The sequence below is a fragment of the Arvicanthis niloticus genome, chromosome 11, assembly GCF_011762505.2.
Source record: "Arvicanthis niloticus isolate mArvNil1 chromosome 11, mArvNil1.pat.X, whole genome shotgun sequence".
Lineage (NCBI taxonomy): Eukaryota > Metazoa > Chordata > Mammalia > Rodentia > Muridae > Arvicanthis > Arvicanthis niloticus.
The window spans coordinates 59,951,958-59,979,079 of NC_047668.1; the positions used below are offsets into that span (position 1 = coordinate 59,951,958).

Consider the following 27,122-nt stretch of genomic DNA (forward strand, 5'->3'; position numbering starts at 1 on the left):
TTTGCTCTGAAAGCATAAGTACATGACATCAAATCTCAGCACCTAACAGGAGAAAAATGGTGAACTTCTGGTTCAATGAGAGGCATGTCTCATGGGAAAGGAAGAAGAGAGTGGCAGAGAATCTCCAGGACTCTTCCTCTGGCTACATGGGGGGGGGGGGTGCACACCTGTACACTCATGGGCATGCTAACACACACACACACACAAAAGAAGGAAGGAAGGGAGGGAGGGAGGGAGGGAGGGAGGGAGGGAGGGAGGAAGGAAGGAAGGAAGGAAGGAAGGAAGGAAGGAAGGAAGGAAGGAAACATGGCCAAGGTCAAGTGGACTTTCAAACACAGCTTTCCCAAGATGAAGGCTCAATGATTTCCTTGCTAATGACTGGAACCAAGTCACCTGTAGGAGGCTCAAGAAGTCATTTCTACCCAATGCTTAGAGAAACCTGGGGAAAGACTAAAGTTAATAAAGTGCCAGAACACAAGGCTACAGATGACAGGCAGCTATTATGTCTACCAGTATTCCAGTCCCTGGTTCCAGTCCCAGTGAAGCCTTGCTATCTTCCCTGCCCTTGAGCACCATAAAAATAACTTGATTCCTTATAAAGACAAACAAATCCTTTGGTTTATTTTGGTCCCAATGGATTTCTTATAACCAAACAATCCTTGATTAACATAAATTGTTGGTATGAAACAAAAATTTCAAACAAAAGATAATTTCAAATTTGAAACTGATTCGCTAGCCACAGACTTGCTCAATATAACCTACAATATTTCAATAATTTCTCTTCATAGTGGCATAAACAGTATGAGTCAAAGAGCTTTCAGAATTAAGATCTGTCACTTCCTCGTCAAACCCCATCATTGCTAGATCCAGAGAAAGAATATACTTGGTTCATTCCACAAACACTTACTAAGCTTCTCTAAATGTCAGGCTCCAAGCTAGAGACTGGAAGTGATACATGAGCAGAAGCATGCTCCCAGCTCTCTTTAAACAGAATGGGTATGCACACATGTTTTCTTATTTTCTTTATCTTCTTTTCTGTCTCCCCTCCCTCTCTCACTCAAATAATCCAATAATTACTTTAGAATTAAATGCTATGCAGAATGACTGTTCTGTCTGTTTATAAACCCATGTTTATAATAAATCCTTGGCCCATCATGAATTTTACTATAGCTCAGAAACTTCTACCACTCCAGTGGGATATTAAGACTCCAACATGCACTTTATTCAATTCCTCTTGATCACTGAAGAAGCACATTTCTGTTCCTATTCAAGGATGATTTGTGTCATCTAAGACTGTCAAATTCAAGGGCTTCTCTTTAATTAATATCTCTGTCCCTGGACAACTTTCAATAATTTCTTACACAAATTGGCAAGTCTTTCATTAGCCAGCAGTTGTTTCTTCACAGTAAAGGAACTTCGGAAACAATAACATCATTCCCACCATACTGTAATTTTCTGACATCCTTGTACTTAGGAATCAGTTCATGAATGCACTGATAGAAGCATGTCCTCTCGTCTGCCTTTCATTCTCTCTAGTGGCAGCTGCACAAAGTTCCCTTTGTTTACAGGTGAAATAGATTTCTGTAAGTGCTGCATTCTGATACATAAACGATTCTGACATACAAATCATTATTCTGATTCCAGGGGCAGGGGACAGAGCAAAATATATAAATATGAAATAGGTTCAGACTCCCAATCTGCAAAGTACTGTGCATGGCTTCCTGGTTTTCTAAATTGTTAGGGGCAGTGCTCCAATTAATAATTCCTTGTATAATAAAAAAAACTTGTGAAGAATGAGCCTGCAGGTAACAAGGCAGACCAGGAACGAATACCATATTCTCTAACCCTGTAGCCAGCACAGACTGAACATTACAACTCCTGCGCCCCATCCACTCCTTCCACAGGTATTTAATTGAGCATCTAGCTCTACTGTGCTAGGAGCTGAAGGTACAATTTAATAAACAAAGCAGGCCTGTTCACTGAGCTTAACTTATAAAACAAATAACAATAAATTGCAAATACTTTTATTTAGCCTTGGCTAAAGCCAAAGAGCTTCAGGCTAGGAAGACTGCTCAGTGTTAAAGAGCCTGGCTATTCTAAAGTGGAGGGTTTGGAACACCAACCCAGCCACCAAACCTTCTACCTACAGTTTGTCCTGTCTGAAGTATTTTGGCATTGGAACCTAAGAGAATTGTCATCAAAGAGACCAGAGAGTCTTCATCCAACAAGTACTGGAAGCAGAACCCCACAGACAAGTCTTACAGACAGCTCCAGGAACCCTGCAGAACCCCACAGACAAGTCTTACAGACAGCTCCAGGGATCCTGCAGAGACGGCACAAGAACAGAAAGAAGCAGAGGACTCACAGACACCATGAGAACATGGCCCTCAGAACCAACTCACAAGGACCAAGGAGCCTGTAAGGTTCTGGTTGGCTTGATGTTATGGCTGAGTGGCCTGGTGCTACTTGTAGGAATCCTAACAGTGGGAGCAGATGCTGTCCCTGACTCTTCCCCCTCTGTACTGTGCTGCTTGATCCAGTCTTGATGTGATGGTACACGCCTGGTCTTATTGTACCTGGGTTATGCCATGTTTGGTTGATGTCCCTAAGAGGCCTGATCTTTTCTGAAGGGAGGCTGAGTGGATCTAGGGGAGATGGGAGATGGAGGGAGAGACTGAGGAAAGGGAGATTGGAGAAACTGTGGTCGGGATGTAATATATAAGAGAAGACAGACAGACAGACAGACAGACAAAGACAGAATTTAACTGCTTTCTGATTCCCAGCATCGACATGATGCCCAGAACCATCTACAACTCCAATGCTATGGAACACAATGACCACTTCTGGCCTCTATAAGTACCTGGCATGCAAATGGTCCATAGACATAAAGGCAAACAAAACATTCATAAATTATTTTTTAACACAAAAAGCTTCTATGTTTGCTCTCATAGTTGCTTTCCAAAGACTTGTAAAACTATAAAAACTCACAAATATTTATATTTACTTGAGCAAACTAAACTTATTAGAGTTTGTTGATAAGAATAGTTTTGTTTATCTAAAGATGAATATTATTATAAAGGCTGTAAAAGGTTGAATTTGATGACAAATCTTGTAATAATAAACCACTGGCCATACATTTCTTAACTATAATAAATTTAGTTACAAAATTTGCTCAAGTAGGAACATATGCTGTCTTCATCCTTACAAAAAAATGTTAAGCAAAATAAAAGAATGTAGGAGGAGCTAAGGTGGAAGGAGTAAAGAGAAGAAGAAGAGAAGGAAGAGGAGGAACTAGAAGGGAGAGACAGAGAATGAGAGACAGGACATGGAGGCGGATGTTCGTTTGTCTGTAGCTGTCAAAGGTAGTTGGTATATCTAGGTTGGGTATTGGGTTACACCTCTGATCGTATGGGCATCTTCTTATTGATCATTACCAAATATATAAGCCTTTGGATAATCTAAGCATTAGAGTCTCATCTGTACCAGGCCCATGTGGTTGGCGGGATGGTCTGGGCAATGCCCAGCCTTGCGGAGACAGTGTGAAAGACTGGCAGAGCCATCTCCCATGCTGGCGTCTTGAGGGTGGCAGGGCTGGTGTCTCTGGTTGGCCGTTTCGAGCTGCAGTGCGCAAGTGGCCTCTGGCCACATGGTTGAGTTAGGCAAAGCCACTGCAGCCTAGATAGTCGGCTTGACCAGCAGCTGATTTTAAATAATTACTACAACAAATGATTTTTTTCACATAGGCTTTTGTAAAAACCCGTTCACACAGCTGTGGGGCCTAAATGCATGGTGTTTCCCAATCAAAAAAAAAAAAAAGAATGACTTAAAAGTTATATAAAGGAAGCTAAGTTGGGTAAGTTGGATGGCTCATACCTGTAATTCTAGCACTCAGCAGGCTGAGATAAGAAAACAACTGAGAACCTGAGACCAGCCTACACTACATAGCCACACAGTGAGTGATGGCTTAGTATGGGCTACAGGATGAGAGCTTGTCTCAAAAAAAAAAAAAAAAAAAAAGAAGAAGAAGAAGATTATGAGGAAAAACTGACTGAGAGGAAGGAAGGGAGAAAAGAGAGAGAAAAAACAAGGGAGAAAAATGGGCCTGCAAAATCTAACTCTAAGAAGAAAATAATTGTCTTTTTTTTTTTTTTTTTTTTTTTTTTTTTTTTTTTTTTTTTTTTTTTTTTAGTTTTTCGAGACAGGGTTTTTCTGTGTAGCCCTGGTTGTCCTGGAACTCACTTTGTAGACCAGGCTGGCCTCGAACTCAGAAATCCACCTGCTTCTGCCTCTGGGCTGGGATTAAAGGCATGCCTGGCAAAAAATTTGATTCTTCAGAAATCCACAAATGATTTAATCGTTACAATTCTGGTTGACATAGTAAACCTATTTCCATGACTTTCAAATGATGCATAGAGTGGAACTACAGTAAGGATTGATGTTGACCTAAATGTCCCACACTGTTACCTCTGTCAGCTGACCATGACTCAAACTTCCCGGAAGGGCTTCTGAGAGCTTATACCAAGACTGGATGGAAAGAAAGCTTACTGGGTGAAGGTGCTTGCCACTGAGCTTGACCACCCAAGTTCAATCCTCAAGACTCATATGATGGAAGGAAACAACTCCTGCAGGTCGTTTGTACTCTGACCTCCACAGGTACACTATAGCAGGTATAAAAATGCACATGTGTGTGCACATGGGGGGGGGGGTGTAATTCTAGTTTTTTTGGAAATAGTTTTCATTTAAAGTACTAAGAAGGGAAGTTTAACGGCCATGGCCTAAATATCACACAAAGCAAAACAAGCTTGTCCTAGGATATGCTGACAAAAAATGTTTGCAGGTGGGGACGTGGAGACTCAGCGATGAGCACAAACCATCTCTACCCAACCTTTAACTGCATGTGCAAAGGACATACTTGGTTCTGAGTTTCTAAACTAAGACTAACCCACTGTAATTTATATAGTTGATTTCATTTATTTTTGATAAGTCTGTTGCATTTTCAACAGATCTTAAAAATAAATAAATAAATTCCCAGGACTAAAGAGATGGCTTTAAAAAATAAATAAAATAAAAACAAGAAAAAAGGTTTCCATCTCTAAGCTTACAGAGGTGTTTTTCTTGGCCTCCAGACTGAAGCAATAGGCTACCTACCCCACAGAGTACAGATTGGAGAATTAAAATAGGTTTTTAAGGCAACAGGTAAATGGCACCTTAAAGCCCATACCTTTCTAAAGCCTCGAAGGAACTTACTCATAATGCCATCCTTTCAAGTAAATCTCCTAGCTCTGTACCTACTGCAGCACCCTGGTTCTAACACTAAACCTAAGCACATCACCAACATCCTTCAGAAGGTTTTCTACAGAAAGTTGAAAATTCTGTAAATTACAGAATTTTATCAAGAAGGAGCTTGGAAAATGGCTCACTCAGTAAAGTGTTTGCCACAGGAGCATGAGGACTGAGTCTGAGCCACCAGAATGCACACTGAAGGTACAACAGTGCACATCTGTCATCTCAGAGCTGCACAGACAGAGGGACAGATCACTGGACTCACTGGCAAGCAACCTAGGTGAGCCAGTGAGCTCCAAGTGCAGTGAGAATTTCCCTCAAAAAACTCTCAAAACCCACCAGCCTGGCATGGTTAAGGAGAAAAAAAGAATTTAAACAGTTAAGAAGAGGAGGGGGAGGAGAAGGAAGAGGAGGAAGAGGAGGAGAAGGAAGAAGCTGCTAAATCGGGTGGCTCATACCTCTAATCCCAGAAATGGAAAAGCAAAGGCAGTTGGATCTGTGAGTTCAAGGGTAGCCTGATCTACAGAGCAATTTACAGGCCAGTCAGAGTGAGACCCTGTCTCAACAAAACAAACCTAAGATAAAGAGTGACTGTGGAAGATACCTGATGTCAACCTCTGACCCCCACATGCACAGGCATGCACACACATACATATATATGACACATACACATACAATTTCAAAGAGAGAAAAAAGTTCATCCCTCTAATTTAATGAACTCATACAAATAAAGTTTTCATAATAAATAATTTCTTCCTGTTAATTTGGCTGTGGGCTGATGAAGGTTGAAATCTTAGTGTTATGTCTGACTCCCACCATAGCTGTAGTTATTTTGTTCATTTTTGTTCATATTTTGTTCTGCTGAAATATGCCTGCCAGCAATTAACATGGAATAATAATAACCTGACTCAGAACAGGATCATGCTGACCAGATCCTGTGCTATATTATGTTCTGTATGAGGTTTTTTAATCTAAAGAAATTCCACAAAGCTTCACATAGAACCCATCATGTTAAAGGTCAATATGAACTGTTATGTCTAAAATACCTTAAGTCAGAGCTGACCACCAGGCAGCACTTCCTGCACCTTCATATGAACTCATTGTAGGTTTTGTTGGTTTTTTTCTTTTATAAGCTAACAGAGAAAGATGTCTATTGTCAAAGTTTCAGACCCAATGCTGAACTATGTCCCTGGTCTGACCAGTATTAAGGTGTATGTTCAATAAACTATTCTTGCTTAACTGAGATTGGTGTTTGTATGGTTTGTGTGGCAATTACTGAACCCCAACACTTAATATTAAGACTTATCCAGCCAGGCAGTGGTGGCACACACCTTTAATGCCAACACTTGGGAGGCAGAGACAGGTGGATCTCCGAGTGTGAGCCCAGACTGGTCCACAGAGTGAATTCCAGGACAGTCGGGGATACACAGAGAACCCCTGTCTCAGAAAAGAAAAGAAAAGAAGAGAAGAGAAGAGAAGAGAAGAGAAGAGAAGAGAAGAGAAGAGAAGAGAAGAGAGGAAGGGAGGGGAGGGGAGGGGAGGGGAGGGAGGGGAGGGGAGGGGAGGGGAAGGGAAGGGAAGGGAAGGGAAGGGAAGGGAAGGGAAGGGAAGGGAAGGGAAGGGAAAGGAAAAGACATCTAATAGTCACCCATTCATTACAGAGCATACATAAGCTATATAGGCTAAATAAGTCTTTAGTGCTTTAGTATATAATGATATCAATAGTTAGATAGAATATACCTAATATATAATAAATGCCAGGTTTCATGTGAAAATTTTATAGTAATGAGGAAATACAGAATATCAGCAAATATAACATAATATAAACTAAAAAGAATGGAGGCTGACTCTTTTTTTATTCTTCCTTCTAACCACCCCTCTAATAATTAAAGTTAAAAAAAAAAAAAGTAGGCAAAAATATAAAAGAAGAGGAAGGAGAAGACAAAGGGAAGAAGTAGCAATCTGCACAGGGAAATCTCAACAAATGTCTAGAAGACAGAACGCAGCCAGGACCTGGTGCTTGATGAAGCAGGGCTGCTCTGTGTCTCTCACAGGAATATAAGGAGGACACAGCTGATCAGAGAAGCTACCGTCTTCCATATACCTGTTGAGGTGATGAGAGGAGGAAACATCGAGCTATGAGCAGGGAGTTAATTAAAAGTTCCTCAGGAAAGAGTCCACACACCTCTCTGCCTGACAATGGCAAAGTGTGTACTCCCAGGGGAAAAAATACTTTTGAAAAAGAATAAAACCTACTTTGATGACAGCTGAACTTCAAAACAGGACACCAAGAGTCTCCCACACTAAGAGTGGGCCCACCTGCAGTGAGTCCTGCTCAACTACCTAGAAGCTCTAAACAATATTTTATCTACTGTCTTATATACATGATGGATTTTATTTGAGGACAGCTTATAGATCAGCAATTCTCTATCTGTTGGCCTCAACTTTTGGGGAGACAAATGACCCTTTCATAGGTTCACCTAAGACCATCAGAAAACACAGATATTTATATGATTATTCATAACTAGCAAAATTACAGTTATGAAGTAGCAATGAAAATAAGTTATGGTTGGGGTCACTATAACATGAGGAACTGTATTAAAGGGTTGCAGCATTATAGAATAACAGGAAGAGGAATGATAATATAAAATATGATACTCGATGTCAATATTAAAATAATGGTGGTTAAAAAGAAAACATTTTTAAAATTTTATGATTGTTACATTTATATATCTGTATGTGTGTGTATGTGTGTGCGTATTTGTCTGTGATGTCTGTGTGTGAGTGTGTGATGGTATGTATACGTGGCATGCATTTGGAGGTCCTGTATGTGTGTGTGTTTGTAATGTCTGTGTGTGTGTGTGATAGTGTGTATATGTGGCATGCATTTGGAGATCAGAGGACAACTCATGGGAACCAGTTCTTGAATTGGTTAGCTGGGATTTTGTTTAATCTTATTGTTCTAAAGATTTTTATTTTAGAATGCAACTATACATGTGTATACACATGTGCATGCAGATGCCTTCACAGTCCAGAAGAAAACATCAGACCTCATGGAACTGAACGTGCAGACAGCTATGTGCTACCTGAAATGGGTTCTAGGGACCAAACTCAGGGTTTTCTGCAAGAACAGAACAGTTTGTGTTCTTAACTGCTGAGCCATCTCTTCAAGCCCTTGGCTGAGGAATTGCCTGGAACAGACTGGCCTATGTGCATGTATGTAGGGGACTGTCTTGATTATTAACTGATTCAAGAGGGCTTTGGTCAGAGTGTTTTATCACAGCAGTGAGAATGAAACTAGAACAGTTCTCTCCTTCTACCAGATAGATCCCAGAGATTGAACTCAGGTCATTAGGCTTGTCAGCAAGCACCTTTAGATGCTGAATCATTTCATTGGTCCCAGAAGTATTTTAGATCTCTAATTTGTGTTACTTGAATGTCTGTAACAGATACTGTAGTCGTAAAGTAAGAACAAGACATCTGAAAGAGGAACAGAGAGGAAAAAAGAGATCTTAAGATACCTAATTATAATGGAGGTAATAAAAAATGTTAGGCAAAGATATAGGAAAGGCAGAAGCAGAAGAACAAGGAACAAAATCTGGGCAGGTTATTTGAGCCTGCGTTCCAATAGCGTATGCAAGTGGCCTGTTTCTTAAGAAATCATCCAGTAATGTATAGAATTGTTACTATTTGGGTCCACAAAACAAGGTAAAATCTAATGATCATTAATACAGAAGCAGGCCTATTGAGCCACTGTTTAATTTATAAACAATGCCCTGGAGACTATCATAGACAACAAATTATTAATCTTGAGAATGCAAAGGGGAAAAGAGAAGACATGTGAAAGCAGTGCAGGGAAATGCAAGAGAAAAAAGAAAGAAGCAGAGGCTCATCTTATCCTGTGAAGTGTAAAGCCAAAAGACATTTTCTGTGGTTCATGGGACTCCAGATAAATGAAACGTCCACCACTACTGCACAGAGATCGTTCTAGCTGATAAGAAAGCTGAGTCATGCACTTATCAAGAACTTTGGGGGACTGTTCATTGAAATGTATGATGCACTGTTTAAAGTGACCCTGAAGCCGGGTATAGAGGGGATTGCCATGGATTTGTTCCTTGGAAAAGTTTGTCTCTAATCTTTGTAAAGCCCTGAAATTTGATCCCCAGCACAAGAAAAAAGAACAAAGGTTTAAGCTACAAGGTAAAGAAACCAATAGCAGTGACATACTTTTATTAAAGAGGAAGACAGAGGAAAGGGGGACAGTGAAAATAGGCTGATGGCTCTATAGGGGGCAGGAAGTCAAAAGATAACATCTACAACTGGCCAGTCAGGAAGCAGACAGTGTAGTACTGAGAGAACTGGGAATCCTCAGAACTAAACTGAAACCAATTCTTAAAACTATAATGGTTTCCTCAGAAGATAGGAGTAGGAGGGGGAAACATGGGACAGGAGACCAGTGCTTCCCTCTGTGTGTAACCTCGGCACTATCTCCATTTCATCCACAAGTGACTTACTTGGATCATTTCTTTTAAATTTAGTTAATAATTTCTTTTTGAAAAAAAAGTAGCAATCTAATCCTGCCACTATTTTGTTCTTTTATGGTTTCCTGAGAATGGTCTAATAATGCAAGGGTAACAAATGGCCTTGGCCTAAATGTCTTATTTAACATTGCATTTGGTAAATTAATACGAAGCAACTCTAAAGAATACTAAGATGTGGTACCTCCTGGTTAATGATGGTAGAACACATAGTCGATACTCCAAAAAACACAGTTTATCCACCCATTCCACCCATCATATCATGTGTGCGTGTGTGTGTGTGTGTGTGTGTGTGTGTGTGTGTGCATGCATGTGTGTAAGTACACAAGCGCATACACATAAGTGCATGTGGAGGTCAGAGGAAACTTTAGGAATCGTTCCTAAGGCACCATCCACTCTGTTTCCTCATTGGCTTGGAACTTGCCAAGTAAGCTAAGCTGGATCATCAGAAGCCCCAGATACCTACCTGTCTCTGTCCCAACACTGGGATTATAAGCATCTGCCCCTGCCAAGTTTCTCTCTGTGTAGGTTCTGGGGATCAAACCCAGGTCCTTTTACCTTGAAAGCACTTTATATATAGTCTGTGCCACGTGCCTCACCCATCCATCTGATCTTTAGTAACCACATTTTTTATTCCTCTTTTTCACAAATAGATTGATTTTAATACCCTATTCACAAGAATAGGCTTAAGAAAGAAAATGCAAAGTGCAATTACTGACACTAACAAAGCAAAGCTATTATCACTTTCACAGTAGGCAATGGTTCAGTGCTGTGCTGGTGACAGGGAAGGGCTAATACGGCATAGACAGATGCTGCAGATGCTGGCCTGCGTCCCAGGCATGCACCTTGTGCACCATTCAGGCAGTGTTGGAAGAAGCCTCAGTGCAGAAGCTCAGGCCACTCTTCACACATACTCAATTTACCTAAATAACCTATGTCCTTAATTTTGGAAAGATAGACAACATTTAAAACTGATTTAAAAAAGAAAACAAGCTGTAAAATGTCTGACTTCACTTTCTGAGTCAATATAAGGAGTTTCTTCAGAGACTGGGTATCCCAAAATGCCATACTCGATCTGCTTTCCTTATTTATATCATCACGATGGCCCTTGCAGGCCGTTTGCATTTCTAACTCTTGCTATAAAGGTCATGGTCCATTGACACATGTACGCCGTGCCCAGAATCCTACAGAAAGGACTATGACAATGGGTTTTGACAGCAGTGGGGACATCAGCCATTCCTAACAAAAACAACTATTAATAAGTAGGTGCTTTAAGTAGGTACATCGTTTTCTTTTATATATTTTTTTTACTTTATTGCGTGCAGGGCACATCACATGTGGAAATCAAAAGACAACCTACAAGATTCAGTTCTGTCCTCCTCCCTCTGTGTCTAGGAATGGAACTTAGGTTGTCAGGATTGGTGGGAGGTGTCTTTATCCACTCACTGAACCATCTTGCAGACACAAAGCAGTAAGCCTCCTTATTGGGTTATTATCTTAGAGCTCCCTCCAAGAAAAAAAATACATACATATGCACTATTGTGTTTCTGTACAGGCCTATTCCTCTTCAACTTAAACCTCACTTTGAACAGAACTAGGGCCGGATGGCAGATAACAAAACAGTAACTGTTAGTAGGCATGATCAGAGATAGCTCTGAACAGCCGGAAGTAAAATCTAAACCACAACTTGTACTAATTGGTGGTCAGCATCTACTCACACTTTAATGTCTCTCCAGCGTACGGGATGTGCAGTTTGAAGCGGTCACAGTTGGGTCCAGGAGTCAATGATGTACAGCTTCAGCGATCCAGGGGAAGGAAAAATAAGATTTTTAAGAACAAAATGCAAAGGCATTTATTTATGACACTTAGAAAGTAAATAAAAAGTAATTTTTATACGTAAAAGAATTAATGAAGAAAATGAAAGCCTTGACTGCTCATGGAGTCCAAGACAATAAATGAGCCTTGATCTGAGATAAATTATGTATCTTGCAAGAAAACTTTTATGCCTTCTAACAATGAACCCCAAGTGCTTCAAGTATCTCTTGCATAGAAGCGTATCTTGACTTTTAAAACCATGTATATCATCCAAAACAGGTCTCTAGTCCTTGGTGCCAAGAACTATAAACGCAAGGAAATTTTATGGTCATATTTTAAACATAGATTCTTAGCTTTCACTCTGTTCATACAAAAAAGAGCCCACTCTTGGCCTTTTTCTAGTGGCAGATGGCTTTCTTTCTTTCTCCAAAGGTACGATGCTTTCTCTAGATCTGGCATGCCGTACCATTCCTCTGCAGGAGAGCACAAGCATGGGACTTGATTTCAGATAAAATGCAAATGCAAAACAGGGAGATGAGTCAGTCAGCCAGGACTCAACACTGGGGGTTTTAGAAATCTATGGTTTTAGGAGGCTTGACAATGGCCTCTGCTTCTCTTATGTATTGATTTTGTAAGGTATCTCATGACCTTACAAGTCAAAGCTTCAACTTCACAGACAGCCCTGACCTCTTAACTGAATAAAACATTCATAGGAAGTCGGTGGAAGAACTCCAGGTGGGTGCCACATCGGTGCCACCATGCCCAACTTTCTCATTTTATCTCCCATGTTCTCTGCTCTATACTGTAGAGGCAGTGACCTTTTTAAAACACAGACTTGGTTCAATAATAGGATTCTTCTGATTAAAAATCCTCCTTTGTGCCTAGTGGAAAAACCAACTCAGTTGCCACCACCAGTCTGTCTTACTTCCTGATTATCAGCATCTCCTGAGGCGCTCACCCTGCTCACTGTGACCCATCAGTACTGTCCACATTTCTCTCTAGGTGCCTCAGCCTATTCTTGCTTTTGCACCTTTGCAGGGGCTCTTTCCTGCTAAGACAGCTTTTCCCAGGACTTTGCTTGGCTCTCGGCTACTCGGGCTTTGATTTCATTTCTTCCAGAGGGTCTCCCTTGATTTTCCACTATGAAGCAGCACCCAGGGTTTGTTTTGTTTGGTTTTTTTTTTTTTTTTAAATTCCCCATATCACCTAGGATGCTTGGTCTTGATGCATTTGTCTCTTGCTTACTGCTTCCTCCCTCGCTGGAAACTGAAGTACTAACAGACTATAGAATTGGGCTGTCTATCTGCCTGGGTTTCCTACTACCCAGAACAATGCTCAGTAAATCTTTTCTAAATTAAAATAAACAAAGTAGACACCGGACTAAACCCAGCTATGGCAAAAGGAAGAGTGGTTTGGGATAAAGACCTGTGTTGTGAGAATGGTTCTTTTACCCATTTTAAATTATCTTCAAAACTGGAAATGTGCTGTTATAAAGTTTAACGTGGGAAATCTAAGCTAAAGAGACCAATTCTACAAATCCAAAGGTAAGAATATCAACTGGGAATTCTTTTTTTATTTTTTACATAAAATTACATTGTTCTATTGTGTGTGCAGCTGTGCACAGGCACTCAGCCATGCCATGGTACACCGGTAAAGGTCAGAGGACAAACTGTGAGTCAATTCTCTCCTTCTACCACGTGAGCCCCAGGAATTGAACTCCTGTCAAGCCTAGCAGGAAGCACCATTACCCATCAGAACACCCCACCAGCTCTCAAGTGGGAATTTTTGATTACATCAAAAGTATTTTGTTCTACTAACACTTTATTATGGAAATTTCTGCAGTTAACAATTTACACTAAAAAACTGTTCGGCCTAAGCTTCACATACTTTCACACTTACAGTCTCTGACATAACTTCTAAAATTGTGATGATTCTGTTTTCAAACCATGGCTTGTTTACTCAATCCAATTGTAAGGTTTTGGTGCTGATAACTCTTATGCAAATTTTAAAAAGAAAAAAAGAGGATGCCAAGCACAGTGCCAGGCACCCTGCCCAGAGGAAATCTTAATGTGTACAATTAATCACAACTCAAAACTTGTCACTGAAGCATGCTGGTCTCACGGATACTCAGAGAGGGCACTGGGATTAGAAATTGGGCACTGTGTCCAACAGGTGGGCATTCTAAGCAGCGCATACACAGATAAGGATTTACTGAAGGAGCCAGCCTTTAATCTGAGTATGTGGGAGGCAGAGACAGGTGGGTTTCTGTGAGTTTGAAGCCAGAGTAATTGACACAGACAGGACATCCAGAACTACACAGAGAGATCCTGTATCAGAGAGAGAGGGGAGAGAAGAAAGAAGGAAGAGAGGGAGAGGGGGAAGAGGGAAGAGAGGAGAGAGAGGGAGAGGGGGAAGATGGGAGAGAGGAGAGGAGAGAGGAGAGGGGAGGGGGGAGGGGAGGGGAGGGGCGGGGAGAAAGGAGAGAGAGGAAAGAGAGGAGAGAGAGGAGAGGAGAGAGGAGACAAGAGGAGAAAGGAGAGGGGAGAGAAAAGGAGAGGGGAGAGGAAAGGAGAGAGGAGAGGAGGGAGAGGGGAGAGGGGAGAGGGGTTGGAGAGGAGAGAGGGGAGAGAGGGAAGAGGAGAGAGAGGAGGAGAGGGAAGAGGGGAGGAGAGGGGAGAGGGGAGGTGAGAGAGGGAGAGGGGAGAGAAGAGAGAGAGGGAGAGGGGGAAGAAGGGAGAGGGAAACCACACAGAGAGATTCTGTATCAGAGAGAGAGAAGAGAGAAGGGAGAGAGGGAGAGGGGAGAAAGGGAGAGGGGGAAGAAGGGAGAGGGGAGAGAGGAGAGGAGAGAGGGGAGAGGAGAGGAGAGAAGAGAAAGGAAAGGAGAGAGAAGATAGAGGAGAGGAGAGAGGAGAGAGAAAAGAGGAGAGAGGAGAGAAGAGGAGAAAGGAGAGAGGAGAGGGGAGAGGAGAGAGGAGAGAGGGGAGAGGGGAGAGGGAGAGGGAGAGGGAGAGGGGGAGAGGGGAGGGGGAGCTTTGACGAATGGATGTGTCATCCTGTCAAGGAGAGGGAGGGAAAAGGGAGATGAGAACTAAGTATAACATTATATATGTATGAAGCTGGCAAGATAGCTGAGAGGGTAAAGGCACTTGTCACAAAGACTGCCAGCCTGAGTGAACATAGAAAAAGAGATATCCAACTCTTGAAGGTGACCCTGTAACTTCCATATGCAGTGTGGCATGCTTGCACCCACAAATATACAAACATGTGTGCACCCACACACATACACAAATGTAACTTTTCAATTAAAAAATATATATGTATGACAGTATTACAACAAAATCCACTGCTCTATATGCTAACTAAATAATTAGTAATAAAAAGTTCTATAATGTGCATTAATGAAGATCATTTATAAATATGTATAAGAACCATCTGTGTACATATCGACCAATGACAAAGAAGAAAATGACATCCTTGATACTTGATTCTTGGGACCTACAATGCTGAGACTCTTGATTCACTTAGCATATTAGTCATGAAAATCCAAAAAGAAATGGTTAAAAGTAATTTTTATTTGTTTCCTTTTTAAATTATTCCTAGTTATTGAGATAGTATTCAAATCATTAAATTTTCTATATAAACAGAGAAAATGGTCAATTTTACTGTACTTTACAAGACTTTAGTCAGCCAAACACTAATGTAGATTAACCAAGTTCATGCATACATCACAGGGTCTGTAAAACATCAACATTTTTAAGACAACGCAAAATACAAGAAATCATGCTTTCAGGCTTAAGGCTCAACCTATTTAACTCAATATGGTCTGAAAAAAAGTAGTGAGTTTGCCGTTTCTGTTTTTAAGCCACCTAAAAAGAACAAAGTAGATGAATTCAGGGTTCCTTCCCTGAAAGTGCGTCAGCTTCCTTTACCCTGACTATTAATTCACCATTTGGCATGTTCCCTACATAGCTTCCTGTTTTCGTGATAATGACGTTTGTGCTTCACCAACAACACTTAACATCCGCTAAGAAGGAAGCCTTCAGCTTTGGCAACCTCAAGTAACAGGTGACGGTGAAATAGAATAGGCTCCAAGACCAATAATTGCCTTGTAAATAACTCGAGTCACACGATGCAATGAGTAATTGTAGCTGATATTTACCACATATTCATTTTATAGAATGAAGGGATTTTTTTTCTGCATTTAATCAAGCATCAACAACTTTACTCAAATTAAATTGGTTTCCAAATAGTCAAGGCATCCAGACTGACTGACATCTTAACATCTACCTAAACACTCAGAAAAATGCAAAGGCAATCAAAGTATTGGACTCAGGCCTTTAATGCAATTGCTGCCCACACAGCCAACGAAATCAAACCAAGCAAGGTGAAGTATTATTCCCCTTCAAAGGAAATACATGAATTATAACAAAAGAAAGCAGCAAGATTATTCTATTGCAAATCTTTTATGCTGTTCTCCAAGGAAATGGGATTATCCACTTGATAACGTAATTTTCTTGATATAACACATATCTCTCTGTATCACTAAAATCTAAAAACTATTTCTAGAATCTATTAAAAAATGATGTATTTAATTCCTAGAATAGAATTCCAAATAACCATTACCAAAATAGGTGACTCATCCAAGAATATTTTTTTAAACATTACAAAATTAAAATATTCAAGAAAACATATTGCCAGTCTGCGTGGCATCAACTGTTATTCCCAACTTCTATGTAGTGTCTCCATTCATAAATGATAAATTTCAATTCTACCTTATAATATGGAGAATAAATGTTGGTTAGTGTTCCTCTGACAAATTTAATTTAAATTACAATGTGATTGTAGTAGGAACGTTGAGCTCAAATACTATTCTGAATCTATAACAAGGGAATGCATGGTGGCACACGCCTTTAATCCCAGCACTCAGAGGCAGAGGCAGGTGGATCTCTGTCTCTGTAAATTCAAGGCCAGCCTGATTTGCTCACTAAGTTCCAGGACAGTCAGGACAGTCTCAAAAGCAAAAGCAAACAAACAAATAAAAGATAACAAGAGTGTAGTGGCTGGTTTTATGTGTTTATGTCAACTTGATAGGACCTCAGTCTACAGAGAGAAAAAAGCCTCCCTTGAGGAAATGCCTCTATAAGAGCTAGCTCTAGGCATTTCTCCTACAGAGAAAATGTAGGTCTTTTCTTTGGCCTTGGGTTCTATAAGAAAGCAGGCTGAGCAGCCATGGTAAATAAGTCAGAATGGAGCACCCTCCATGGCCTCTGCATCAGCTCCTGCCTCCAGGTTCCTGCCTGTTAGGAGCCATGCTGCGTTTGCTGAAGTAGCTATACGCTCGCCATTAGAAGATGGCGCTGGCTTCCTGTTCCTGGTTCTTCTTGGCCTTGGTGTCTGCAGCTGTGCGCACGCGTAGGCGCGAATTTTCCCCGCTGATAGTACTATCAGTGGATATGTAAATGAGACCCCAGTCTGTAAGCCAATGAGGACAGATCATGTCTCTTTGATAGTATATAAGTCAATACATTCTGGGGCTTGGGGTCCTTCCTTTGTTCTCCATCTTGCATCCTTCTAACTAAAAGAGCTGTAACAATAAAAGACGCTGTCAGAAGAATCTTGAGTGTGACGTGCTCCTTATTGGCGAGGTAGCGTGTCGCACCTGCCCCTCTTGAGTTCCTGTCCTGGCTTCCTTTGGTGATAGAACAGCTATTTGGAAATGTAAGCTGAATAAACCCTATCTTCCCCAACTTGCTTTTTGGTCTTGGTGTTTCTTTGAAGCATTGGAAACCCAGACTAAAACAAAGGAAAAGTCCTTTAATTTCTCCAGACAGATGCTAAGCTCACTGACTGCTAATCCTCTTCTACTGTGTCAGGAAATTCACTGTTAGCACAGTAAAGGAAAAAGTGAGTAACCTTAGCAAGTACAGAGTAAGTAATCAAATCAGATACCCATGATTTTCAAAAATTCCCTGTAAACTACAAATAAAAAGGAGTAACTTTAATTTCATAAAGATGCCCCCCAAAAAACAAATCTACACTAACCTCAAACTTATTAGCAAAATAATCTCCTCCCCTGAAATGGAGACACGGACACCCGCCCTCCACACTTTCATTCTCTATTGTACTGGGGGACAGAGAAACATAGGGGAAAGAGAGTCCAAAGGCTGGAAAGTAAATCCAAAGTTTATTATTTGGAGACAATATTGCATGTAAAATGTTTTCAGATCTTCAGGTACACTCTTGGAGTTAACATATGAGCTAAGCAAAGTTGAGTGGCAAAGACAGAGGAAAAATCAACTATTTATTTACACCATCAATCATCAACAAATCAAACTTCTACAAAGATCCGACCAAAAATAGTAGCACACAGGGTCAAGTGTATGCAGGGGCTTGGGTTCAATCCCCAACACAGCACAAAAATAAATAAATATCAAATGATCAAGTATAGATATAATTATCACAACAGGTGTGTAAGATCTTTATGCAGAAACCTATTACTATATTAAAAGAAAAATAAAACACAGAGAGGAATCCATGTTTATGGTAAAAGACTCAATGAGAAAACATGTGAGGAGCATTCTTTAATTAGTCCCAAATGGAAGGATTTAAATGCAATTTCAAACACAACACAAGATGTCTATTGGTTAAAGGATAGATAAATTAAGATATAATGAAAAATGGAAACATTATATAGCTATGAAAAACATTATTTTCACTGAATGAAAGAATGTATACTATATGATTCTATTATGTAAAAGTCAAAAATCATAAAATGTAATATCTGTGCTGAGTGACAAAAGAAAAGTAATGAAAACCAAAATGGTTTAACTACTGGGAAAGAAAAAAGTCAAGTGTGAAAGAACACATAAAAGACTTCTAGGATGCTGACATTGTGTGTGTGTGTGTGTGTGTGTGTGTGTGTGTGTGTGTGTGTGTGTGTTTAAGAGTGTGGTGTGTGGTATGTGGTGTGTGTGGTTATGTGGTGTGTGTGTAAGGGAGTGGTATGTGTGTATGGTATGGTGTGATATGAGTGTATGTGTATATGATATGTGTGGGGGTTAGGGTGGGTAAAGGTGGTGTGTGTGTGTGTGTGTGTGTGTGTGTGTGTGGTATGTGGTATGTGGTGTGTGTGTGTATGTGTGAGTAGTATGTGTGTATGGTGTGTGTGTGATGTGAGTGTGTGTATGTGTGTGTGTGTGTGTGTGTGTATGGTATGTGGGGGAGGTAAGGGTGGGTGAAGTTGGGGTGTGTGTGTGTAAGAGTGTGGTATGTGTGGTTATGTGGGGTGTGATAAGAGAGAGTGGGGGAGTATGTGTGGGGATGTAAGGGTGGGTGAAGGTGTGGTGTGGGTTGTGTGTGTGTGCACTCATGTGTGCAGGTGGTGTGTGGTGTGTATGCATGGGAGTACAGAGGCCAGAGGAGAGTCCTCCTGTCCTGCTCTATCACTGCCCAACGGATTCCTTTAAGACAGGGTCTCTTGTTGAACCTGAAACTAAGCTGTGACCATAAACCCCAGCAGTCTATCTTTCTCTCTCCAACCAACCACTCACAACACTGCAGTTGCAGGCATATGTGAAGTGATGCCCAACCTCTTCCTGGGTGCTAGAATCCAAACAAAGGTCCTCATGCTTTCAAGCAAGCCCTCTTACCCACTGAGCCATGTCCCATCCCCAACATTTTATTTCTTGACTTAGATGTTCAAGATGGTCATGTTTCAGTATCCTCTGAATGTAAATACATTTTATATATCTGCCCTTCCCCCTTGTGCTGGATTCTCTTGTGGTCACTGGATTAGCATAGCAATCTCACAGACACACACATGCAAGTTCATATTTTCATTTTCAATGATAGTAAATCATTTTAAAACAACCTGTTCTTGTGTGTTTCATTCCTCTGTAACAGAATTCTTTTTAACTCATATGGAACTAGAAAGTTTTCAAGAAATTTGTGAGCCATTTGTTGAACATTCTTTGACAAGCAGGTATAGAAAATGCTAGAGATAAGTAGTCTGTGTTCAAGTGAGCATGTCAGACAACCACAGAAAGAAAATCTTGGAGAGGGAAGTGTTCAATATGAATGTGGAAGAAACGAATCCTTACTACATGATATGTACATTGCCCCAATGTCCACAGCTAGTTCCCAGGGTCCTGGGGGAAGGACAAGCATCACACAGTGCCAGATGGCTTACAGTGGTGCTTTCCACTAAAACGGATGCAATGCTAACAATGTTAGTGCAGGCATTCTCAACCAAACCTTTCATATGACTACTGAATAGAACTGGAGACTAGTCCGAGGGCACAGCTTAAGTTGCCAATCTGGCATATCTTCCATTAGTATCCCCATAAGATTTTAGATTTCATTGCCAAGTATGCCTGGTGAAAATTCCATATTATAAATAATAGACATTTTAAGTATTGCTTATTTTACTTCCCATTTTAATCTAGAGTTTGTGTAATTTATAATCTATACATATATTTAATAAAATGCATGTATTAAGATTCACAACCAAGTTGTCTGGACTATGCTATAGCCTGAATGCTTATATAGTTCCAAAAATTCATATAATAAAATCTAATCCCCCAAGGTGTTGATGTTAGCAGACAGAAGCTAACTAAGTCACAGTGACTGGACTAGTGCCTTTATGAAAGAGGCCAGATGAAACTAGACTGTCCCTTCCCCCTGTGCCATGAGAGGATGTATGTACAGAGGCCACCTTCTACGCAGAATGTGGATTCAAGAGATACTAACTCTGGTGACTTCTGACCTTAGACTTCCCAGCCTCCAGAACTCTGAGAAAGAAACTTCAGTTGTTAATAAATTACCCACTGTAAAGTCTGTGTCATAGCCCTTGAGACAAACAAAGAAAGTTTGGAGATCACCACTCAGAGTTATAGAAAGGCGTCTCTTTTCAAAAATCTTGCACTATAATCAGAAGAAAAGTATCACACCAGGAAAGTCAAGACACAATTTAAATAACAAGTCAAGACAACAATAGAGACAAGGCACAAAGCAATTAACATGATTAATTGCCAAATTAGTGGTTAAAGAATATAAGCACAATTAGATTTAAGAGCGCAGAGATGCTGTTTTCAGCCAGTGTAATCAAGGAAGACTCTGAGAAAATGGCCTCTCAGACTGAATCGGATCTGGTCACAAAGGGAATGTACAACACCTCCCTGCAACTGTCCTCAAGCATGAGAACAGCACCCAGGAGACAGTTCACTGCATCGCTGAAGCTCTGTCTGAAGCGACCCTCTGGGCACACACTGGACAAAGACTGCAGAAGCACTTTCCCAGAACAAGCTGGAGGTGGACGGTACCCATTCACTCAAAGAACACCTTAAACAAGACACACAAATGTCACAGAGCAACTGCTAGTAACCCTCAAACATATAAATATTATAAAGGCTAATGCTAGCTTACGTCTACATTTAATGTACAGTGTGATTGTGTAAAAAAATATAATCAACCATTTTTAGTAAAAATATTCTTATGATCATCTTAGATCATTTTCATCCCCTCATCCAAAGTATCTATCTACACTAAGTGGATGCCTGCCCTAACCTCTAAATTCTGAAACTTTTTCTTTTGCATCATATACACACTCTTTATTTGAATCCCTGTCCTCATGGGCAAGTATTTCTTCTCTCTGGAGAGTATTTACCATGGCATGCTCTGGGAGCTCACTTTTGAGGGGACAAATCATATCTCAAAAACCATCCCCAAAATAGGAATAAAAGCATATATGGAGCACCTGGTAAGTGTGAGACACTGTGGAAATAATGAGCATAAATAAAGCATGTGGCTTGAAAACTAATAATGGAAGCAGATCAAAATATCTTTATGATATTCTTATAAAAAGGACATCTGAATGAGTATAATTCAAGACATTTGAATACAGCGTTTATGGAAGACTGAATTGAAAATACTCTCTTTACTAAAAAGCCATGCATCCTTGTAAACCCAGCACTTGGGAAGTAGAAGCCAGAGGATCAAGAGTTCAAGGGCAGGGGATGCAAAGATTGTTCAGTGGTTAAGAGTACTGGCTGCCTCTGCAGAGGACCAGATTTTGATTTCCAGTACCCACAGGGTGGCTCACAACTGTCTAACTCCAACTCCAAGGGATGTGACGCCCTCTTCTGGCCTCCTTGGGCATTGGACACATACATGGTGCACAATCTTGCAGGCAAAACACCCAGACACATAAAATAAAATAAATGTAAACTTTAAAGAGTTCAAAGGTCATCTCTACCATATAGCAAGTTTGCCATAAAGCTGGGTTGCAGTAAGACTGGATCTCCACACAAACAAAACAACAAGAACCATATTTCTTAGCATAATACAAATATACAAAATAATGATGCTCTCCTGTGTTTTCACTTCTCCAAATAACTGAAATTCTGAGAAGTCTTCATACTTATCCACAATGTTTGTTTAAAATTAATTGCATTATCCAGTTTTGTCTCTATTTCAATAACTGCATTATCTAGTTCTGTCTCTATTCTAGGATAAAATTCTAAAGCGGACAACTCCTGGACTGTGAGAATGGCAAAATCTTTCTAACACGGTGCTGTTCAAATTGGAATGCACAGAGCAGCTCCGGTATATAAACTGTTACTAATCCACAGAAACTCATATAAGAATGTTAACGCTTCGAGGCAATGTGTAAAAACAACTAAGTCTGATGGCTCCAATAAAGAAAAGGAGTTAAGACGAGCCTGGTAGGTAGTCCATGGTTTTTCACTTTGTTTTCCTCATGATTCATATTTATGATATACTACAAAGGACCAGTAAGAAACCAGATTTTTTTTCAACCCTGCTCTTTCATCAAAGACCCTTCTGAGAAACATTCACTGATGATTCTTTAAATGCTGACGGCTGCAGGATATGAAGAAGACCTGCTTGTTTTTGATGTCCCCCATCTCTACTCATCTGGCTTTCTCACTAGAGCCACAAACACAATTCCTTTATTTCCCAGTGTTCCTTGGGCTCTGCTAAGCTGGCAGCCACATCCACACAGTCCGCAGCCTCAGACTTAACCACTGATTCTCTGAGTGACATCAGCACAGTCCGCAGCCTCAGACTTAACCACTGATGACTGACATCAGCACAGTCCGCTGCCTCAGACTTATCACTGATTCTCTGACTGACAGACCCCAAAGCAGCTTCCCTTTCAGCACACTGACACCTTCGCTCCCAGTGAGAAGGCACTCACTAATTGGTGACCCTATTTGAAGAGTCACCCAACCTTACAGTATGTACACTGGCATCATTCATGGGAATATAAGCCATCAAAAGAATTCTAAGCTAGAACAGAATAGTATGGTATAGTTTAAATTCAGTGCTTCTCCGTCTATTTTAAATCCTATTAGTCCTTTGAGAATTCTGTCCAATGTGCTTTGATCACATTCACTCCTCCCCTAACTGCTCCCATCTGCCTGCCCTTCCCTGCCCACACAGCTCTGTGTCTTTTTTTCTGTCGTTCTTACACCCACCACATAAAGTGTGTGTTGTGCAGGTATTCTTGAATGTGTAGACATTCACTGGAACATGCTTAACTTACCAGGGGCTTCAAAAAACCTGACCCTCCCAACCCCAGCAGCTAGCATCTGCCAATAGCTCTTCAGCCAGAGGTGTGCGTGTGTGTGTGTGTGTGTGTGTGTGTGTGTGTGTATGAAATATATACATATATATTTCATTTTTAAAATATGAAACATAATTTTAAAAACTTGCCAATGAAAAGTCCAAATTTCAGTATATTTTATTTATATTTCAGGAAAATATACTAAGGAAAATAAAATATGCAGTGCTGTGTCCTGACACCACAATACTGATAAACCAGGCACCATAATCTTATGTTGTAAGAAATAAGTCTGCAATGCTAATAATAGCTACATCATACTTTTAGTTAAGATTTGCAATATCTTTCATGCTTTCAACTATTTAAAAACTTGTATAATAAAAGATGGTAATTGAGGTCAAAATGTAAGCAATGGCATACATAAACTTATTTGATTTCTGCCTTAGTTCCAAAAATGAAATTCAGTTCCTTCTCCAACCCTGCTTAATGTTTAGACATCTACAGATTTTTTTATCAAATTACCCATTGCTCAGATTTAGCCCAAATGCAGTAAATTGCTGTCTAATTTTTTTTCTTAGTCAGCTACTTTCTCTGGGGCATTTCTTTTTTACATTCACTTTATTCTAGGGGGGCACATGGTCACATGGTCAGAGGAACACTTGAGGGAGTCAGTTCTCTTCTTCCATCTGGTAGGTCCAGAGACTCAAACTCAGGTCCACTGAGCCATCTCCCCAGCCCACTCTGAAGTAATTCTAATACTGAATTAGTCTCAATCTTTTAGTCTCATTCTCCTAACAAGTTTCTCTTTGAATTTTGCCCAGTTACCAGGTTTTCTTTAAGTGTCTGTTCCAATACAGAAATGGAGATAAATTTCCTAAATGGAGACAGCTAAACCATTTGACTGCACATCACATTAGTGATTTCTTGGCCAATCTTTTCTTGAAAAAAAAAAAAAACAGGACATGGCATTTGGTAGAGAAGACCTGGGCTCTAGTCCAGGCCTCCACCACTTATCAGCTAAGTAACCTTCAAAGAGTTTCATAACCTCTTGGAAACTTATGGCCTCCTGTGTTTAAATGTTTTAAAGAGGGGGATTAAGATTCTACACAGATTTACTGGGAGCAAAAATCAGCCTAAGGAAGAGATTTATGCTACTCATAGCTCTAAATTCTCTTCATGGAAAAAACCACACTCACTAACAACCAAGCACTCTGAACCCACTGCCCGCCTTGGTCAGCCTTCACTGCCAATTCACTGTAAACCTGATGTTCTTGCCAAGGGTGTTCCCCTTGTTCTCACGTCTCATCATTTCTTTAACATAAAGTATGTGGTCCTGCATGGATTCCCAGTGTCCAACGCCAAAGATGCTTTTCCTTTGAGCTTCAGTCCTCCCCCGGTCTATTTCTTCTACCCAAAAATCTGTCTACCTTCCTGACACTAAAGCGAACTTCCTCTTCCACTGTCTTTTAATCCCCACAGCAGAATACGCTTGTTTTAAACAACTTTTGCTCTACAAACTATACAAATAAAATGGTTTTACTGTAAAAAAAAAAATTGCATCATAAAAATGAAACTCCAATTACCCCCACAATGTTCATAGTCTCTTCTTTTCCTAATTAACCACTGAACTGAACTTGATATATATCTTTCTTAATAAGCTTTCTCTGTGCACTCAGACATACATATGTAAACATGTATGTACCCTTACACATATATAAGAGAGGACTTTTCTACAAAGACACAATTATTCTATATCTCTTATTCCACAGACTGGCTCTGCCTTCTTGGCATTCAGATACAATCAACAGTACTTTAACTTGAGTCTTTGGAAACCCAGCAGTACTTACAAGTGGTGGGCATGAACTCATTGAACACAGTTTCTAAGAGCATCAACAACTGTTTACTGAGTAACTACTTTGTGCCAGGTATAGGGTGTGCAGTGTGGAACAAAACAGGCATTGTCCTAGGGGAGCTAAAAGTCTTCAATAAAAACAACACTAATGGCAGATATGGTGGCTCACACCTATAATCCTAGCTCTCAAGAGACTAAAACAACACGGTTTGTGTGAATCTGGAACCAACCTGGGCTACACAATGAAATTCTCTCAACATCCCCTGAAGGCAATCAGGCAGGAGAAGAAATGAAAGAAGTAAATACAGCTCATCCTGAGGATACAATCCAAGGCATACACATCCCAGTGGATGCCTAAAACCCTGGACATCATTTTTTATTGTTATCTGAATCTTTACTATAAAGCTTTCTAGTTCTTTGGGAATTTCATACAATGTTCTTTTGATCATATTCACTCCCTACTCTTCCCTCTATCCCCTCAACCCCTCCACCCTACTCCCAACTTCCTGTCATCTTCATTTAAACCCACTGAGTATAATTTGTGCTGCCCATACAGTCATAGGCATGAAGCTGTCCACTGAAGCATGGCTAGCCCACCAAGAGCCGCACCCTTAAAGGAAACTATCTCACTCGCAGAAGCCATCAGCTGTCAATAGTTCCTTAGTTAGAAAAGAAAGGCGCAAGAGCTGCTTTCTCTCCTAGAACGTCCGCCAGCTTAATGTCTTGCTGATCTTAAACAAGTAACCACAGCTGTTCCTAAGCACAGACATCCTCCCATGTCTGGACAATACTATTTTGCTCTGGTCCTTCCTGACTTCTAGCTCTAATCTTCTTTCTCTGATGCTCCCTAAGCCTTGCAGGGGGAGGAAAACATAGATACTCCATTTGTGGCTGAGTCCTTCACTAAGTCTGCACTTTGACCGGTCATGAGTTTCTGAACATTAACCACCATCCACTGCAAAGAAGCTTCTCTGCTAGGGCCTGAGAGCTGCACTCTGTATCTCCAAAGACAGAGATGGGAGTTCAGAGAGCAGTAGATACCATGTCCACCTAGCAGAACCATTGTTACAGCTTCACCCTGGGGAAGGTGAGCTCCCCAAACACAGGTCCTTGGAAACATTTACAGGACCAGGCATGCATGTGGAGTAGGCCTTAAACCCTTCAGAAAGCACAGCCCTATAATATCCAAGCCACTATTGTACCCATAAGCATATCTTGTCACTCCAGGCATTACTGTACCTCAGTGTTCAAGGCTGAGTAGGACTGCTGATGAACGCTTCCCCCAGCAGCCTACACAGAGATTTCTAGTACCATGAAAGCTGAGCCAACAGGGAGGAAGCTTCATGGTCAGTACCAACTTGATTTCTCCATGTCCAATAACCAAGGTGTGAGGTATCTTCAACAATAATCCAACACTACTAAAGTCTATAGATACTGTTCTTTCCCACTACTGCATACCTATAACGAAGTCCAGTTTACAAAGTAGACGTTGTAAGAAACTAAGCATGACCAGGAATGAGATAGAACAACTCTAACCATACACAATCATAAAAGCCATGTAGACAAGGCTGCTTTCTATTTGGAGTCTCAAGAAATACTAGTATTTTTAGATCATGGGTGGCTGCAAATAACTGAAACTACAGAAAGTGAAACTTGAGATAAGGAAAAACTACTATGTAAAGATTACAATATAGCCATCAAAGCACTCCTATTACAAAGACAGCATTATCCACAGCTGCTTACACCATTGTCCTTACTGCTTGACCTAGCGCTGCTTGAGTTAACCAATAACTTGGCATGAGCTACACCCTACCTCCATAATCATAACAGCATAATCACTAACTCTCCATTCAAAGGCTTCTACTCTGGAGGAAGCAGGTGCATTTGTGAATGGTTCTCCTCAATTAGAAGGAAATGTCAGTACTAGAAAAGGCCCAATTTCAATATAGTTTCTTCTAGGTGTGTGTGTGTGTGTGTGTGTGTGTGTGTGTGTGTGTGTGTGTGTGAAAATTCAAGTGGGTTTATGCATATGTGTGGGTATGCATGTGCA

General features: G+C 40.6%; 1 protein-coding gene across 2 annotated transcripts in view; it reads right to left on the minus strand.

Moving 5' to 3' along the window:
• Babam2 (BRISC and BRCA1 A complex member 2) overlaps window positions 1-27,122 on the minus strand; it is a 374,321-nt gene that overhangs the window by 329,365 nt on the left and 17,834 nt on the right. For both annotated transcript variants that reach the window (XM_034514429.2, XM_034514431.2), the window contains exon 3: window positions 11,540-11,616. In XM_034514429.2, coding sequence (XP_034370320.1) covers window positions 11,540-11,616 — 77 coding nt within the window. The remainder of the gene's footprint in view (window positions 1-11,539; window positions 11,617-27,122) is intronic.